The sequence below is a fragment of the Artemia sp. Qi Xiang Cuo genome, chromosome 15 (assembly GCF_049724085.1).
Source record: "Artemia sp. Qi Xiang Cuo chromosome 15, ASM4972408v1, whole genome shotgun sequence".
NCBI classification, from domain to species: domain Eukaryota; kingdom Metazoa; phylum Arthropoda; class Branchiopoda; order Anostraca; family Artemiidae; genus Artemia; species Artemia sp. Qi Xiang Cuo.
Window position 1 is genome coordinate 33,744,751 of NC_142808.1, and position 20,216 is coordinate 33,764,966.

Sequence of the window (20,216 nt, forward strand, 5' to 3'; positions counted from 1 at the left end):
GAGATAACTCGAGAAAATCATCATCCAAAATCAATTGCTTTTCCATAAACACTAGATTTGATCTAATTCTCTCTTTCTCAAATTTATTCATTTTTCAATCCATTCACTCTGACTGCTGACTCTAGACTGACCCTGATTCGTTAGCCATAACCAGAAAAGAAAGAGAACATTTTTGATTTCTAAACAATTTTGTTGAATAATTACATCAACAATACTATGCATGTACATTTAGCGATAGTGTTTATTGCCTTCAATTTGTTTCACCAATGCACTTAAAGCACATTGAAGTCTATTCACATGTGCTATATCAACTTTTGCAGCGAAACATAATTGATCCTCCATTTTAAATTTGCTCAAGGATATCACATATCTTGCATATACTTCATCCCATTCCAGACAAAGCCGCGATCTGCGATCTCTCGTGATTTCCACCGCAATGTTTGGTGCTCTTGTATTATTACCATCAACTCCACTATCAACTTCTAATAGGGTAAACATTCCACTCGTCATCATCAGCACAAATATATATCCAAATGAGTAAAGTCAAAATGTTCTTCTCACTCCTTTGAATTCTATTCACAGACTAATAAAACTATAGCAAAAATCCTTTCCTTATATTCCCTCCGCCGCTAATATGTAACGAGCCCTCTGATTGGCCAAGAAGGAAACACGTGATCTAACTGTTTCCTATTTCTGGAAACTCATAACATTTGCCTTGAGCATGCACTTACAACAACAACAAATACTCTTTCCTATTTCTAGATCATAACTTTCTCCGCTAGCGGGCACTTGGCCAAAAACAACAGCAAGATCCGAAGGAAGTGTCATTGACCCTGTCCCCGTTAGACTCGATTATCCATCAAAGTGAGAAAAATACTGTTTTTCCATTCTCACGGACAAAAACCATAAAACAGACATAAATTACTGTTGACATCCATGAAAAACATCAAATAAATTGACCAACACACATAACCGTCCAAAAAAAACATCCATAAATGTGACAAAATTTCGGTTTTTCCATTCTCACTGACAACAAACAGATATAAATTATGTAAAAAAAAGTTGTAGGTGGCAGCAGGGGTGAGGGATGGGACCTCCTGAGGCATCTCTACTACCAACTTTGGTTATTTTAGAAGAAATATGGATTGGCTTAGAGTCTGTTTTTTTTTGTTTTATTATTATTTTTTTTACTAAAGGTACATTATTTGTAACGCACCTTCTAGAAATTGATCCGGACTCTTAGCCAAAAGTAAGATTTTCGCAGATTCTTTCAGTCATTACAAGTAGGCAATGGGTTGAAGTACAAGGTTGAAAACGTCATCTAGGACTCTTATTTGGCCTGTAGTTTCAATTCTTCAATTCAATTTATTGAAATAAAAAAAATATGAAACATAACACCAATAATAATATGGATCCTGGAAGCGAACTTGTTGAGGGCCATAACAACAAAAAATTGAAAATGAACAAGAGAGAAAAAAAAAGAAAAAAAAAACAGAAAAAAAGAGAAAACACGGGTAAATTAAAGCAAATTGATTAAAAATTTAGAAATTTATAAGATCAAAGTTTAGTAACATTGTTATACAGCTTGCGAAAACTTGTGGATAGCTCGATACTGGAGGGTATCATATTCCATTGAAGTATAGATTTATAAATGGGGGATCGCTGGGCGGAGTTAGAGACACACTTGGGGACAATAAAGGAACGGTTGGATGAACGGAGACATAGGCCTTCAGAATTATTGCAATTAAAATAAGATAATAATTGGGAAGGAAGGTTTTTATGGTAAGCAGAGTATGCAAGGGATAAATTTAATTTTTAATGATTTCTTCAAAAGGAATAATACCAAAATCAGAGAACAAGTCCTGGGTGGGATATAGTCGGGGCAGCCGAAAAACTGCTTTGATGGCACGGTTTTGGGCAGTTTTTAATTTATTGGTAACTGAAGGATAAGTGTTGGCCCAAACAGATCCGCAGTATGAGATATATGGGTTAATAAAAGAGTAATAAAGGGAGACAAGGATATCCGGGGGAAGAAAATTATTCTCACGATTAATCATACTTACCTGTCGCAAGATTATGGCTCTGATGCAGGATACATGCGCTGCAAATGATTAGGAAGAGCCTTTGTGGACACCAAGAAACTTAGTAATTTCGACCTGCGGGAGGAGATCGGTGGCGTATTTTAGGCCAAGTGCTTGCTGAGCTTACTTTTTTTGCAAGGGGTTCGAAATAATACAACCTGACTTTTCTTGCTGTTAGTGGTCATGCAGTTAACGAGAGGCCATTACTGTACTCTATTCAGCATGATTTGATTGGAGGTGATGACTGATGTCCATTTATGGCCGGGGATGTAAAATTTAGTATCGTCAGCGAAAAGTGCTAGGTGCACAGATGGACCCAGGACTGTAACAAAATCATTAAGCGAAATGATACCCAGTATTGGACCAAGAACAGAGCCTAGCGTAACGCCCCTCTAGACAGGTCGGGGCTGCGAGGTCATGCCACCCAGACTCACACTCTCTACTCTACCAGAGAGATAGGAGCCGAACCATGAGAAAGGAATTCCACGAATCCCAATGTTCTTGAGTTTACTTAATAAAACACTATAATCAACCATGCCCAATGCCTTAGAAAAATCCAGAAATAAGCCAATTACAGTATTTTTATGGTCAATTTGGGACCGGATTATCTAGGTGCTATCGATTAGAGCATGATCAGTTGACAGTTTGGGACAAACGCCATATTGATTAAAAGAAATCAACGAATCTGAAGGATTAATCCTAAATAAAAAGGAAGAAAGACGCCCGAAGATAATTCTCTCAAGCACTTTGGATACAACTGGGAGAAGTGAGATTGGACGAATATTATTTATCTCAGACGGATCGGACGGCCTTTTTTATGAATCAGGATAACAATTGCTGATTTAAATATTTCTGGGAAGACTCCATTGATCATAGACAGGTTTGCTATATGCACAATGGGTTCACAAACATAGGAAGATGCAGTTCTAAGAAGCTTATTACTTATCCCAAGGAAGTCAGGTGTACTACTATTAGAGAGAGATTCGATAACTTGAAGCACCTTGTTACTATCAGTTGGAGAGAAAAATATGGATCTGGGATTCTTGCTGGGGTGTACTGACTCGGAGGGGGAACAGTAGTTAGCATTTGGAATATTGGTAAAATAATTATTAAAAGCCTCCGGTACTGAAATTGGGTCAATTAATCTGTCACTGATGTCCTTAAGGTTAATAGGTATATAGATCTTGAATTCCTTTTTTTTTGAAAGAATTTTATTTATTGTTGACCAAATTTTTTGCAAGTTCCCTTTGCAGTGAGTGATTTTTGAATAATAATATTTTTTTTTGCTTCACGGATGAATTTGCTGTATAAGTTTTTGTAAGTTTTATTATTAATTTGACCAGTCGTGAAATTGGTTTTGCAGGACAACTTATCTAGGTTTCTTTTACAATGCAAAGATTTTATAAGTAACTAGAAAAGATAAGGAGGTCCCTAGTTCGATTTTTGGTTGGATACAAAAACTAGAAAGGTTAAACTGATTATGTGAACCAGTTCTTGTGTAAAACCCATTGTGGCTGAATTAACATCCTGACAATCCAAAACCTTTGACCAGTCAAAGGATTTCAAACGATCCGTGAACCGGTTCATATTCACAATATTATATATTCTATTAGACATAGGGATATTAGTTCTAGGGTGTTTAATAGTTGGTTGGAAGGGTAGAGAGAGATAGATTAGAAAGTGGTCTGACACGTCAGAGAATATTATTTTGGAGGACAGGTAGTTTCCCAAGGAAGTGGCTACAAAAATGTTATCAATTACAGTAGCAGTAGACCTCATAGGTAAGGCCGTATCCAGGGGGGAGGGTTACCCAGTTTGAACCCCCCCCCCCCCGAAATTTTTGACCGAGTCGAAAATTAGTAAAACCTAGGTAAAAATCAGTAAAATTAGTCGAAAAGTGAGTCAAAAATTAGTAAACCCCCCTCCCCCCCGAAAAAGTAAAAAATTAGTAACCCCCCCCCCCCAAAAAAAAAATCCTGGATCCGCCCTTGCTCATAGGATCAACTCTAGTAGGAAAAAGGATTGTTGGAAGAAGACCACTTGAGGTAAATGTTTAAAAGAAGATATCACAATCATTATTACTGCTAACATTTAGTATATTAAAACTAAAGTCCCCAAAAACTATTGCCTTCTTTTGTGGTAAATTAATAAAACTAGAACAGTAATCGAAAATATTACAAAAGACATGTGTTGGACAGGAGGGTGTTTTATAAAACAATGAAAAAATAAAAGAAGTGTCGTCAACACGTATATCAACAATTATTGAATAAATGCATCTATTATTTATAGGTTGTGAGAATAAGGATTCACAGTTTAATAGCCTGGTGAATTTTAGACTTGACCGGATGTAAAGAGAAATGCCACCAGAGGACTTGGTTAATTTTCTTTCAATATGAATAGCTTGAAAGCCAGGGAGGGGAAATTCATTAGTATCATCAATTTCTGAAAGCCACGTCTCCGTTATTCCAATTACGCCGAAGGGGCAGTAACCGTTAATTAAAATTAAATCTTTAAAATTAGTTCACTTATCTCTTATGCTTCTGATGTTAAAGCAGATTATATTGAGTTTTGTCTCTTCCATTAGCTTAGGTTTTACATTTTTTACAAAAAACAAGTGTCGAGATATTCACAGTTAATATGGCTTAAGGGGCTCTCAGGGCTAGCTAAGGGGTTGTTGCGCAAATTATCTTGGTCATCGTAATAGTTAAAAACAACATTATTGCACAGTGATAATTTCGTAAGAAACGCAAAATCTTGCATAATAAACATTTAAATATGCATTGTGGTCGAAGTTTCATCATTTGCTTGATTTGAATATTGAAATTCTTCTTCAGCCGACGAATTATCATTGGTGGTAATTTTGGACTGGGATGGAAAGTTTGCCGTTTTTTTCTTAGATTTCTAGCCTTTGACTTGATTTGATTTGATTTGCAGTTGAGTCAACAGGCTTAACTAGCTTCGATGTGAAATCTATGTACTTTTTGATGGAAGATAGTTGAGCTATAGCTGTTTGCAAGATGTCATCACCTAGGAGTTTGGTGATAGCTTTCTTCTTCAGAATATTTTTGGTTTCTCCTTGTTCATTACTAACCTCAATTAAGTGACTGACTGTGAGATAAGTTGCAAGTCTTTGCCATTCTTGGCAACTTTCGGATGAATCTTTTGGGGGGCAGAATGTTGAAGTAAACTTAGGTAAGGGATGGGGGGACTGACTAAGGCCTTGGGTATGAACAGGGTGTGCCTCTTTAGGAAATGATACTGTATTTGCATCTTCTACAACAACTTGTGCTTGACTTCTACTGAGCCTATAGGGTGTGGGTTGCCGAGGGATTCTTGCAGCTACAACTGAGTAGGGTAGGTTCATTTTATCCAATGTTCTAAGGCTTACGAGTCGCTTTTTGTGAGCCGAGCAAGATTTTTTTTGGAAGGCTGTGTGTCCCTTATCGTTACAATTTCCGCAGAAAGGGTCTGACTCAGGGCATTCACTAATTGCATGGCCTGTTTTCCCACACTTAAGGCAAGACGAATGGGACTGTTTGCAGTGTTTTTTGCTGTGGCCATGGGCCAGACGAGTAGAGTTTTGTAGGGGCTTAGGCTTATAGATCTCATAAGAAAAGGGACATACTGTGCAAGAATTTTTTTCTGCGTAGCTCAACTTTGCAGGACAAGAGCATTAAACGGTTTGGGTGACCGGCTCCTTCTTTGTTAAAGCTTAACCTTAATGCAGTTGAAGGATTTATGAGAAGGCCTGAAGAATCTATTAGTTCTGTTTGTATTTCCTCCACTTTTACACTGGTATCAACACCATAAAGCACATACTTGTTTAACTTTTCACATTTTTTTTGTAGCTAAAATTTTCGAGCCATCAAGGATTATTTCTTTGGATTTTGACAGCATATTGTCTGCCGCCTGAGAAGACATGAAGTAAATATCAATAGACTTGTCCTGCTTGAAAACAAGTTAAAAATTTACCTTGGCGATCAGAAAAACAGCTTTCCTAATTTGGATTCTTTGATCTTTTGAACAGGGTTGGCCATTGATTTTCTTGATTGAGATAGTATAATAATTGGGGTAATCTGCACTACTAGTTTCTGGGACACTTGAAGGGAGAGGTTGCACTATCACTGGCAATCGAGTTTCATCCTTTGTCCTCTTTTTGCCAGCCGTCTCACCTCTGTCATTAGAGTTAGTTGTGGATAATTCCTGAATTCTTGACATGTGGCTAACAGTTTTCAACCGCGGCTTTGGGGGGGGGGGTCGAGAAAGAGTTATAAAAGGAGGTGGGACGGGCGACTGGCCAAGGGTTTCAGTGAGAGTACTTTTCTCGGGTGGTAGCCGTTGGGGCTGCTTTTTTCACGACATTTATTATGATGAGACACTACATATTCACGAACTGTTAATCAGTCTTAATTCAAGGTTACTTGACCAATAGTAAATATTCAGTTATGGAATTAGATTATTCAATATGATAAATAATAACTCACTTTGTGTGAAGTGAACAATCCCTCACAATTAAACCCAGAAGTTAATTGCACAATCTAACACAGTACAGTACAAAAGATAATCCGATTAGGTTCATAAGTTAGTTCCTTTTAGTTCAGATACTAAACTCATACGGTTTTTCTTAAGTTTCATCTTAAAAAGTTTTGTTTACCTAGCACAAAATTTTTACAAGTCAGTGTGCAAGATCACTGTAAGAAGCACAGGTGGGCACGTGAAAACTAATTTGGATGGTAAATTTAATTCCTGTAGGCTCTATTCACCTATTTAATTTCACCTTCTTGTTTTCTTTCTGTACAGATTCCAAGATTTATTCTTTGGCAAAACAGCATCCAGTCTTTGACGCATTAAACTAAGCGGCTCTTAAAACAGATTCACTAATCTAACAAAACAAGCAACAGAAAAAAAAGTAATAAATAAGTTTCTTATGTGCTTGAGAAGGCTTATGAACATTTTTTCACTTACATTTTAGTATTGAGCATGATAAGTCAGCCTATTTTCTTTGCTATTTTTTGGATATTATTTTCAAGGATTTTGCCTGAGCTTATCGTGAATTTTCAAATGTCGAAAACTCTACAACGGAGATTATCAATTCGTCACAATAGGTCACAAAAATGGAAGGACAAACCATCAGTTTAAAAAAAAAAGAACAGAAATGTCTTGTTTTATTGATTGATAAAACGCTTAAGCCCACATAAATTTCATTTACATGTAAAACAAATGAAGAGAGAGTTAACTGAAGAAAATAAGCGGATATTTTTTTACGTTTTTTAGCACAAATATATTAAGATCTTTAGACATGAGTTAGAATGGAGGCAGATTTGTGCGGCAAAAAATCTAATCGTTGCCCTTTCACTTTCTGTGATGTAAAATGAAGCGAAACGTGGTAGTATTCAACGCTTTAGCATTGACCTCAGCCCCTACTGAGTTTTTTCCCGCTGTATAGCTCCCTATAGTTTCGTCGAAACCCACCAAATATCAGTAGTGCTGTTCATAAAGTTTTGAGTAATTCAATATTTTAAAAATCAGTGTAACTAAAAGAAAAACGTTTCAACCATTCTAAAACGTGAAATAAACTGGATTTGAATTTGTCAAAAAACTTTGAAGCTAGTATCCTGCCAGACAGCAGTGCACGGAGAATTCGACTTCAGAGTGAAGAGTCAAAGAAGGTAACAAAATAGCAGAGATGTTTTTTCACAAATTCACAAATCAAACAGTTCGTGGTAACGAACTGTAAGTAAGGAGCGACCCGGCTCAATGGTAACCGAAACTCTAAAAAACGAAATCTTGATACCAATAGATACATCAAAAGTATCAGATTTTAATTATGATTTCAAATATATAAGTTTCATCGAGTTTAATCTTACCCATCAAAAGTTACGCGCCTGAGAAAATTTGGCTGATTTTCGAAAAAAGGCGGAAAGACCCCATAAAAGTTATAGAACCTTAATAAAAATCACACCATCATATTCAGCGTATCAGAGAACCCTACTGTAAAGGTTTCAAGCTCCTATCTACAAAAATGTGGAATTTTCCATTTTTGCCAGAAGAAAGATCACGGATGTGTGTTTATTTGTTTTTTTGTTTTTTTGTTTGTTTTTTTCTTTTCCCCAGGGGTAATCGTATTGACCCAGTGGTCCTAGAATATCGTAGGAGGGCTCATTGGAACGGAAATTAAAAGTTCTAGTGCCCTTTTTAAGTGACCAAAAAAAAAATGGAGAGCAACTAGGCCCCCTCCCACGCTAATTTTTTTTCTCAAAGTCACCCAAATAAATTCTTGAGATAGCCATTTTGTTCAGCATAGTCGAAAGTTTGACTCTGTCTCACAACTTTATTTTTTAAAGCAATAAAAACTTTGGCGTAAAGAGCAAGGCGTTAAGGAGGGGACAGCCCCTTTCATATACGGAATAATTTCTGTTCGTTTTAAGTTTTAATGTCGCTCCATACTTTCAGTTTAAAAAGCTTGTTTTTTTTATTTAATAATAGAAAAAAGGCAACAAATGTAACCTTAAGACGTATTAGCTTCTGAATACTGAATTTGATATTTATATTTCTGTAGACTTGTTGAATTACCTATGCACAATCTTTGCGGTCTGGTCTTTTTTTTTCATTACAAACGTGGCGTCGCTGATTCTGTAAATCTATTTTTTTTTTGAAATTTCACCAGTTTTTTTGTTAGTTTCTTCGTTACTTTAGAAACGAATTTGGGCTATAGATTTGCATGTTAGGGGGAGGGTTAAAGCATAGCGGGTTTGTATGCAAAATCTGTTTGGTACAAGTATTCTGCATATTAGATAGATAGAGAAGTGTATTTTAAAGCCAAATATACGGCCTTGGACCGCCTATGGCAGAGAATGGGACTTCAGAGAATAAAAAAGGGATCTCCAAATTAGGTATAAAAAAAAGTCGCAGAAGCCCTACCCCATATTTAGACATATAGGAAAATGCAGTTTTCCGTACAAAATTGATTACATTTTAAAAATTAATTTTCTAATTACAAAAAGTTTTTAACCACATCAAGCTATATGAGGAGAAAGAGAAAACAATGATGCCGTATATCCAGAATATGGCGGTTCCAGCCACTTTTTTTTATTTTCAAGCCAATATGTTTTCCTTGTTGTTCAAAACAAGAGATGGTAAAAATCCTACTTGGGGTTTCAGACAAGGCGGTTCCAATAGTGTACTTCTTGTTTTGATCTGACTTTTATTTTAGGAGTTAAAAATTATTAAAGCTCGCGATCGTTTCTTACTAGGTTGCAAGCTACCGCTGTAACCCGGATGTAATTTAACTTCACAAAGTGCTATATGTCTTTACAATTCCGAGAATTTGAATCAAGAAATCTATTACACTTTTATGGTAAGTAATTATAACCCTCACGGTAAATCAAGATCCTGGTACAAGATCCACATGCAAAGGCTGAAGCTCTTGCTAAGGCTTTTGCCGAATTCTCGAATCTAGACGATGACGGTAGAGAAGTGCCAAAATTCTCCGACCGAACCGACACTGTCCTGGAACGCATGAATTTTTCTGCTCCCAAGATCCTTCGCATTCTGCAACATCTGGATGTGACCAAAGCCAAGGGTCCTGACAACATACCACATGTTGTCCTCAAGTCCTGCAGTGCCGAACTAGCTAGACCCTTGTCATTGCTTATACGGCTGTGCTTTTGCTCCGAAACATTCCCACGAACATGGAAGTCCGCCCATGTTGTGCCTACTCTAAAGCCAGAAGGCGATCCAACGAGCGTGAGTTACTACCGGCCTACTAGCTTACTCTTTTTCGTTGGAATATTCTGCGAGAACGTCCCAAATAGAACGCTTCAACAGTATCTTGACTCACATAATCTTCTATGTAATCATAAATAAAAATTCCGCTGGAAATTTCCAACATTAGACTAACTAGTGGTCCAGCATCAGGAGTGGTTTAGAACTACTGGCAATGGGATACGACATCAGGCTACTATCCTTCGACATTGCGAAAGCTTTTGACAGAGTACGGAACCGTGGCCTGCTAAAGAAACTCTATGTGTATAGGTGTTCGTGGATGTCTGTTAAAAGTGATTGAGAGCTTTCTTTCCGATCGTTCACTGCGGGTTGTTCTTGACGGGTTTATTTCCCGCAACTGTCGGGTGAAATCAGGGGTAACCCAGGACAGTATCTTGAGACCCACGCTCTTCCTTATCTACATAAACGACACGGGAGATAACCTCGCAAACCCTCTGCATCACTTCGCCGACGATACTATGACACACTCAGCCGTCCCTAAATACGAAGACTCAACACAAGCCTCCCTTTCCCTACAGATGGATCTTTTGAAAATTGAAAAGTGGGCTGATGCATGGATGATCAACTTAAGTGCATCGAAAACAAAGGAGCTGCTTATTACCTAATCAAAGGTGCCACATGAACACTCCAGTTTCATTTTCAAAAATGAAACTATAAAGAGATTCGATGAGCTTCCTCAACTGGGATTCATTTCTTCACTGATTTCTCTTGGAATAACCACCTTAATCGGGTGAGGACCTCCTACGCAAGCAAGCTTGGAGTTACTCTTCTCTGTAAAAAACTTCTTCCGTCAAGCTCGATCATCCAATTTCAAAAGTCTTGCATCAGACCCATAGCTGAATATTGATGCCCGCTATTTGCTTGTGCTCCGAAAACGCTGTTGGCACCACTTCAGAAGATCCAGAATAGGGCAAATAGGGTGGGCTGCGCCTCTACAGAAGAATTCCTCCAGCCTCTAAATGAAAGGTTTGATGTTGCGTCGATGACTGTTTTCTACAAGTACATGAATTTGCCTCCCTCAGACGAGCTCTCTCTAATTGTGCCCCCCTTTGTCCAGCCAACAAGGCAGACACGAAGGCACACAGCTCGGTCCAATTATCTAAAGGAGGATACGCCAAAAACCGAGTACTTGAGGAACAGCTTCATCCGGCGTTGCACTTCTATCTGGAACGATCTTTCTGAGGATATTATCCCTGCAAATCCCTCTGTTGACACCTTCAAAAGAAGGTTCAATAGACAATTAAAACCTCGAGGCCAGTGAAAGAGGTAAATGAATAGTGGCATATCAAATACTTTGAAGTACCTGGCGCCATGAATATTGGAAAAAAAAAAAGGAATACTTTTATAATCAGGAGTCAGCATATTTCCAACCATTACAAGAGAGTATATGTATTTTATGCTTGTTATACCTGAGGCCTGAAGGCAGATGGATATTCATTTTCCTCAGAGGATTTCATTAAGAGACGACAAATATTTCATATAGTGCGTTAAGTATATCCTATTTTGTATCACGGATAAGGGATCGAGTTGTAACTTTAAGGAAAGTTTCTTTTTTATTTGGAGGGGGGAAGTGCGTTTTTTCCCTTTTTTATGCTTGTTATCCAACTGGCTCAGGCTGGTACTACTGCTTTGTTATGATTCATTTAAGAATAATTTAAATGAAATGTTAACTTACTCAACTTTAGCGTACTGGGAAATTTCGTCAATTATGAGGTTTGCGAAGTCACTAGTATCCGCTTCCGATACCAATTTTCCCCAATCTTTCTTCTTTTCCTAAAAGAAAAAAAAAATCAATTACAGATGTTCAAGGAAATTATTCTCGTGCATGAACACAAAAATGTGATAGCATCGATATCCTTGGTAAACTAAAAAAAAATTCAGCTCTTATTAATGCCTTTTTAAACGTTTCTGTTTAACTTTGTCCGTTTACAGAAGCGAATCAAATTGTTTGCCACGACACGGTACCTAGCCGTGAATATTAGGCTACCACGCTGCATATTTTGAAATTAACTAAGTGAAGATGGAAAAACAATAGAATTTCTTTTCAAGCTTTCACTTCCTGCTTATTCAAGATTGGATTATCTTCTTTTACTAATGTTAACAACAACAGAGAGAGGTGTTATTTAATATTGGAAGAGATTAGGGTACGTCTATCTTGCACACGTCCAGATTAGAAGTTTACGTAGGATTTCACTTCGGTGGAGGTAGGGCAAGGTAAACTACCGGAATTTTAGAAAATTACTAGCAACCCAGCCTATTATTGTCAGTCTTCTTCTTTATGGAAATTTGTATATAAGGTCGTTATTAAGCTTATTCATTCGTATGCTACTACAAAAATGTTTGATAGGCCAAAAAGAAGAACTTCAGATGCAGGTCTTGCTGATCTTTGGATTAGATAACAAGTAAAATGAACAGTGTGAATGCTTCTTGTTGTCTGACACATCTCAATTTCACCCCAAATCACTTATACATCGTCGACATACAACTTGACATCTTGACTTAATCACATATGTGTGAGAAGGTTTAATCTGCTCTACCTTGTCTGATTTTGGAGGCAGGATTTCAGCCATTTTAACACATTAAATAACCACTCTTCAAACATCATAGTACGATAACAGAGCATTTTAAGATACAATACTAACAAAATAAAAATAAACATTTGCCACACTTCAAGACTTTCGGAAACTTTACATGGATGATGAGGTTTGAAAATGGTAGGACTTTAGACCTTGTCACTTGAATTAAAAAAAATTCAATTATACATAAGTGGAAACACAAATTGGATCCATGGCCCCGTGACCTCATTCCCCCTCCCCCTAATTAAAATACCACAACTGTAGAGCGACCCGGTGCAAAAATCAAATATCCCGTGTCTCGGTGCAAAAATGAGCCTTTTCCAAACCGTAGAATTCCGGAGACACGGTGCGAAACGAGCTAAACCCTGATTTTATGTAAAACGATCTAAGTCCCATCACAGTAAAAGAATTAGTGAAGTCTTAAATTGGTCTGAAAAATGACTGAAGTCCCAGCATAGTTTAATCCTCCCCACTGCAAACTTTTTTAGCGGAATGGTAACAGGATTCCACCTTGTTTGAACCAAAAACATGTATTGATTTCTGATTTGTGTTATTAGAGGTAAAAATGGGTATGTGGCCCCCCAACACCACCCTCTTATTGCCACATTTTCAGCAAAAAGGTAGAAATCTTACTTCTTATTTGGACCAAAATAGCGCGAATATTTTATTTCTGTACGAGTCGAGAAACAAAGTGGGCCAGCGGCCTCTTTAAAACCCCTTGACCACCATCACACGACCAGGTTTCAACAAAACGGTAGATCTAACAGTTCACCTAGGCTGGAATCTTGTGAAAATTTTCAAGCTGTATGATTGCAGAACAAAAGTAACCCCATACCCACTCTGACCCCCCCCCCCTCAATACCAAAAAACAGTTTTTTTTTTAAGAAAGGTTGGCATATGGCGTTTGGTTTGATCCTGAATCGTTCAAGGATCTTAAATATCCATGAACGGCAGTAGAAAATTGATCTAAAAAGTAACCCTCCAACACCACCCCTAACTTTCAACTTTTTAGCACAATAGTAGTCACGTACTTTTTCTTGTGCCAAAGCACCTTTGAAAAAAAGTGCCTATATACCCCATAAAATTTTAAGAACAAATGCCTTATTCCAAAGGGACAGACGGTGGGATTTTCAAAAGTGTATACTGATTCCAAGCACCACTCAACTTCTGTATGAAAGTATCCGGTTCTGGTGAAAGTATCGCTTAATATTTAATTTGATTATTCATTGTAATTTCTGTTTGTTTCAAGCTGGATTTTCATATTACTTTATTTTTTAGGGTGGATGCAGGTGGGGGAGGGGTGGATGCAGGTGGGGGAGGGGGGGTGCCCTCTAACGTAGTTGCGGATTTGGGGTTGGGACCGCTTGCTCTATTTTTGGACGAAACTTATTTTTGTAAATAGTTTTTAATAGTTGACTTTTTAATAAGTTTTTAATTATTAAGACTGTTTTATTTGCAAACAAATTTGAAAGAAAGTTTCAGTTACTTTGTGCGGTCTCTGTTAGATTTTACTGATGACGCATACCACCAAAAAGTATTTAATTACATTTAAGTTTATCAAGGGAATCTGTCTGTATTACCACAAAAGCCAACCAGGAGCCGAGAATCTTCATTTCGTAGTAACAAGGAGGGGAAATTTAGTATAATCGAAAAATAGACGAGTTACGAACTTTATTCACTTCGACATGTAGGAGCGCCATCTACATTCGTTAATCTATGGCAATTTGGACTCCTAAAAATGCCACCAGATGGCAATGTTGTGATGTTGCTGGTAACCACCTACAGACGAACACGCAGAGGCAAGCGCGGAGGAAAAAGGAATAAGTGGCATTTTATCCCAGTTCATGTTTCAGATCTGTTGACTAGATTAAAGACTAAACAGAAAGTCGCTCATAAAATTAAACTGTCAGACGCACTATGAAATCCCACCGACTCTTCCACCGTGGTATGCTGATGTTACTGTTTGTGCTGATTCCAGCAAAACTCCTCCTGTTTTAATTCCTGAACTCCTGTCTGCCAAATCGCAACTTCCCTCTGTTCTCATGATCAACGCCAGCTCATTGACTAACAAGGTGGACAAACTAGAAGTCTTCCTACAAGAATCCAGTGTACCTATAGCAATCGTGACTGAATGTTGGGATATCACAAATGATACCGGCCAGATTAAAGGCTACACTTGTTTTTTTAACACCCACCGTGATAGAGGCCTAAACCGCAGAGGCGGTGGTGTTGGACCGTATTTTCGTAATGACCTCCCATCCAAACTGCTAAATGACTCTAGTCATGAAGTAGTTTGGGCTGAATGTAAGCCTTCCAAACTGCCAAAGAATTTTTTGTGCCTGATAGTGGCATCTGTTTATTATCCTAAAATTGCCAAAAACAGAAAGGTGCTTGTGATTTGCTTGTAATCCTGCATTGATAAGTTTCAACGTACATATGCGGCTCCTGCCTCTGTTGTTATAGGCGACTTTAACCAGACCAACAAACAGTGGCTATCAAATGCGCTTGATCTAAAACAAGTAGTGAACATTCCCACCCACCAAAGTGGCAGTATCTTTGACCTGATATTTACCAATGTCAATGAACTTTACTGTCCTTCCCTCTCAATGAGCCCAATGCAAACCGCTGATCATTGTGTAATCCTGTTACAAGCAAAGAATAACATACCGAAACTGAAAAGAAGCAAAGTGACAGTTCGTCCACTGAACCGGGACTCTATATGTGCATTTGGTCAGTGGATTGGTAAGTATTCATTTGAAGAAATATGCTCAATCACTGACTTGAACCTTAAGGCTGAAACACTCAACTCCCTGCTGCTCGAAAAGTTCCATCAATTTTTCCCGACTAAAGTAGTGCCAGTTTTTGAATCTGACAAGCCGTGGATCACGAAAGACCTGAAGCGATTAATCAAACTTAGATGCCGACTACATAGTTCAGGGTGTATTTCAGCTGCAAAAAGGTTACGGAATCACATTTTCAGTGTCAGTAGACATGCTAAAAAGAAGTATGCCATTGAGAAAATTGCCCCCCTGTTTGATGGTGATTCGCATCAGTGGCATTCGGCAGTCTAAAAGATGACCGGAAAATCTGTTAGTAGTGACCTACTGATGCTGAAAACAAATGGGACTTTGATATCATCACAAGAAATCAATTTTTTCTTTACCGAAGTCCGTACCATGTATCCATCATTGAGTGAAGTTGAGTTTAATACTTTGATAGAAGACTGTGATTGCGATGAAATCAAGTAAGTTTCTGAGTACGAAGTTTACAGGGAGATAAGGAAACTGCAAAATAACTGTGCTTCCTTCCTATCCTACCGATTCAAGTACGTAGACGATCTATCTATGCTTCTTAAGTTTACAGTAGATACAACCCAAGCTGTGCCCCAATTCAGCCCTGATCTTTGAACAGAATTCAGGGGAAACTGTAGTACAAATAGTTTGCAGATAAATGAAAGCAAAACCAAAATTGTAAGATTCAATCCGCTGAAACGAGATCTTATTTGCCCAGCTCCCTGGTTTCCGCTTGTATCGTCAGCTATAGTCCTGGGAGTCAATTTCAGCGCCGATTGCTCATTTAGTGCTCATATTCAAGGGCTAGCCCAGAAAGGCAACTGTACACTACGTTCTTTGATTTCAATACGCCGCTTTGGTTTCTCAGTAAATCAGCTGAAAACGGCATATCTAACATACATACGTCCCAAATTAGAACATGCATGATCCTTTTGGGGGTCTCAGATCCATAATATTGAATATCCAAGTGATGATGTGGATGGAGTCCAAAAAAGAGCAGTTAAAATCATCCTTGGAGAATAATTTGTAGATTACAAGTCTGCTCTTGAGTCTTTAAAGATTGAAACTCTTAGAGATCACAGGTTTCAGTTGATAATGTATTTCGGGCAATTTCTCCTTGCTAGCCCCAAGCATCGACATTTTCTACCCCCTGCTGCCAACTCTAGTTAATAACATAAAGAAGAACAAGTTAGTGCCAGTGCCTTGCAGAACCAATCGATTTAACAATTCATTTGTGCCGTTTTTTACCAGTCCCTATTACGAAATGCCTTAGGACTAGGTTTATAAATGACAGTGACATTGTGTTTGTGATTTTTATCTACGACTTTGAAAGCTGTCTTTAAATAAATAATTTAAAATTCTAACTTCTTTAGTCTGTCGAAATGATATTTCAGGATGGTGCTGTCACGATGGGGACAGCACCCAAAAACAAAATATTTATACTTCGTTTTACTGTCAAAAATTTGTTTTCGAGTCTTGCTATGGCACTGAGGCAAAGAAATTAATATCATAAATTTTTTGGGTGTCTTAAAATTTGGGTTAGCTTTTTTTGAGAAGCTGGGTAGTTTTTTACAACATTGCTGTTTTTTAGGGGATTTGTACAATAGAAAGTAAATGTATGAGAAGTGCAAACATTATTAATTTACTTTTTGGATTGCGGTGAGCAAATGGTGGCCACTTTACTGCCTATTTTCATCTGCCTATTTGAAGCTCTGCACTGTATGAAATTTCACCTCCTCTGTTCATCCTAAAACATTAAAATAAAAGCCAAACTATTTAAAACTTTAATAAAGGTTAGTATATGTATATACTTTAAAACTAAGTATACGAGTCGAAAGACTCCTTCAAATGCCGGATTAATCATTTAAGAAAAATAGATTTTTGAAAAATTGTTTATAAAAGAAGGCAAATAATTATGTGTTTATTTTTTTTTATCTCGCTGGTATAGATGGGTCTCTGAATTCTCAGTTTGAATCAGTGGAATGGCATCAATTTTTTTTCATAAAATTCACTTATAAAATGCTGAAAAAAAGTGGAAATTCACACGAATTGAGTTAACCAGGGAAACGAATGAAGTATTACTTCAGAATTTCTCACCTTCTCAATACCAACCAGTCACAAAATATAGTAATGATTTTTGTATAGGGATTGCATATATTTGACCATGAAATTGTATAAACTGCTATATATATACCGCTGAGGGTTCTTATACTTATTTTGATACATGTCACCAAATCATATTTCCGCGATTAGTCGTTTATAAAGGAAAGTAAACTAGCAAGTAATCATTTTAGTTTTAGTAGTTTAAATATTTGATTATCTCTATTTTTTGAACAAAAGGGCAAAATTTTTAAAAGTTGTGTTTGATTATTTCCTTAATGAGCTCCTCAGTACTACAGACAATAAAAATTAAACCAATATCAATAAACATATGTGAAAAGTGGAAGTGACTATATCTAATTTAGCTGCAAGTCTACATTCATGCCCACGACGTAATTTTCCTTTGAGAAAAAATTGATAAAACTTTTAAAACTGAAATATCAATGCAAAGAGCTAAATATCGTAATCAAATGGCATCGTGTTGTGGCATTGTTCAAATAGAACTTATTTTGAACTTGATTATCGTTCTAAATTTATTCTTTGTCTATCTTTCCATTCTTTAACAAATGTAGTATTTACCTTTTGCATTATTGCAGCCCACTATATATACATTTATATAAATTTTATATGCAGTCTTACAGCCATACCAATTATTCTCCTTTCCTTTTTTATTCTTTAATAATAATTTCTGGTCCTATTGAGTTTGAGTTATTGTAGGCTTCTATTTCTACTGATCTTAAGTTTAATATGACATAAATTAATAATTTGATGTCACTTCTTAAGTAGAAAAGCTTGGAAGCATAAAACGAAATTATCATTGTAATAAGTTAAGGGTTCAAAACACGTAACTGGAGGTTTGCTAGAACACTTCTCGTATGTTTCTCCTCCAAGCACCCTTAATAAGTTACACAATTAAGATAAAATCACTAATATATCACATTTCTTTGTTAGAGGCGTGGTTCTGTTGGTACAACTTTCGACTTCAAAATAGAGTGTCTTGCGTCCGATTCCTGCTTGGGTGTTTTTTTTTCAATTATGATTTTCTTCCTTTTATACGATAATTTCCAGATCATTTCGGTTTTTGTAAATGCGATGCACTGATTTTTAAAGCATGTTCCAGGAAGGTATTTGGTCAAGCATTTTGATTCAAAAGGGAATAGAGGTCATCCAGTTCATGGTTTGCCACGTCATTCTTAGTAGATCTATAAATCCATCCCCCAACGGGTGACGTAGTTTTGTCAAAATCTTTTTTTTTTGGGGGGGGGGGTAAAATTTGGAGCCAATTTTCCCAAATCAAGTGAAAATGACAGAGAAAACTGAAAAACTAGTCATATAGTAACATAAAAAGGTAAAAATGTACTAAAGAAAACTGACCTGTTTCAATGGATGCTTGAATTATGCAGGCTTATCTTAGTTTTGACAACATTTTTGGAGAAACTAAATTTTAACTGGGAGGGGGGGGCAAAATGGGGTTTGGAGGAAAACTGAGGTCTTAAAGGGGAAGTTGCCCCCTCTGCATCCTAACAAATTACTCCCTGGCCCCCAACCCCTTGCCACTAAGTGGTTGGAGAAGTTTAGGCATGTGGTTCTGGAGCCACTCAAAGCTATGTATTAGAAGAAGCATTACTTATTCTTATACTTACTTATTCAAATTATTTACTTGACAGTTCCACCGTAATATTCTCGCCATACGTAGGATTGTGCATCCAAATACGAAGAACGACACATGAAAACAGATCTGTAGGAGAACTGAGGTAATTTTTCCCAAAATTTTTGAAATGAAAACAAACTTAGTTTGTAATACCATTTATCGTACCTATACAAGAAATTATCTTTTTTTGAAATTTCCATTCATTTCTGAGTAATGAGTTGCTTTTTATTTAGGGACAGGTCAAATAAATCCCTACGCATAAAGGCACACTTCTGCTGAGCTAGCAAAATTTTCCGCAAGTATGTCGACATGCAAGCCGCTCGGTTAACCTTCTGTGTCGAAGCTACTCGCCTGGAGCTACTTCCTTAAGTGTGACTAAATTCCATTTTTAAAAACAAACAATTAAAGATCTATTTCTTCTTTTTTATTTTTATTTTTTTAAACAGTTCGTGGTAACGAACTGTAAGTAAGGAGCGACCCGGCTCAATGGTAACCATAACTCTAAAAAACGGAATTTTGGTACCAATAGATACATCAAAAGAATCAGATTTTAATTCTGATTTCAAATATATAAGTTTCATCAAGTTTAATATTACCCATTACCATCAAAAGTTACGCGCCTGAGAAAATTTGGCTGATTTTCGAAAAAAGGAGGAAAGACCCCTAAAAGCTATAGAACCTTAATGAAATTCACACCATCATATTCAGCGTATCAGAGAACCCTACTGTAGAGGTTTCCAGCTCCTATCTACAAAAATGTTGAATTTTGCATTTTTTTCCAGAAGAATGATCACGGGTGCGTGTTTATTTGTTTGTTTTTTTTGTTGTTGTTTTTTTTTTCTTTTTTTTCCCAGGGGTAATCGTATTGACCCAGTGGTCCTAGAATATCGTAGGAGAGCTCATTGGAACGGAAATTAAAAGTTCTAGTGCCCTTTTTAAGTGACCAAAAAAAATGGAGGGCAACTAGGCCCCCTCCCACGCTCATTTTGTTCTCAAAGTCACCCAATTAAAATTTTTAGATAGCCATTTTGTTCAGCATAGTCGATTATCTAATAAATATGTCTTTTACAATGACTTAATCCCCCACAGTTCCCAGGGGAAGGGCTGCAAGTTATGAACTTTGCCCATTGCTTACATATTGTATTGGTTATTGGGAAGTATACAGACATTTTCAGGAATATTTTTTTCTGATGGGGGGGGCTGGAGGAGGGGTTTACTACGGAGAATTTTT

The 20,216-nt window shown here is 37.1% G+C and overlaps 1 protein-coding gene across 1 annotated transcript in view; it reads right to left on the reverse strand.

The window, feature by feature from the left end:
• The window catches only part of LOC148943590 (uncharacterized), a 43,142-nt gene that overhangs the window by 14,496 nt on the left and 8,430 nt on the right, over positions 1-20,216 (reverse strand). The window contains exon 2 of the mRNA XM_089101821.1: positions 11,542-11,639. Within this exon, the coding sequence (XP_088957947.1) occupies positions 11,542-11,639 (98 nt within the window). The remainder of the gene's footprint in view (positions 1-11,541; positions 11,640-20,216) is intronic.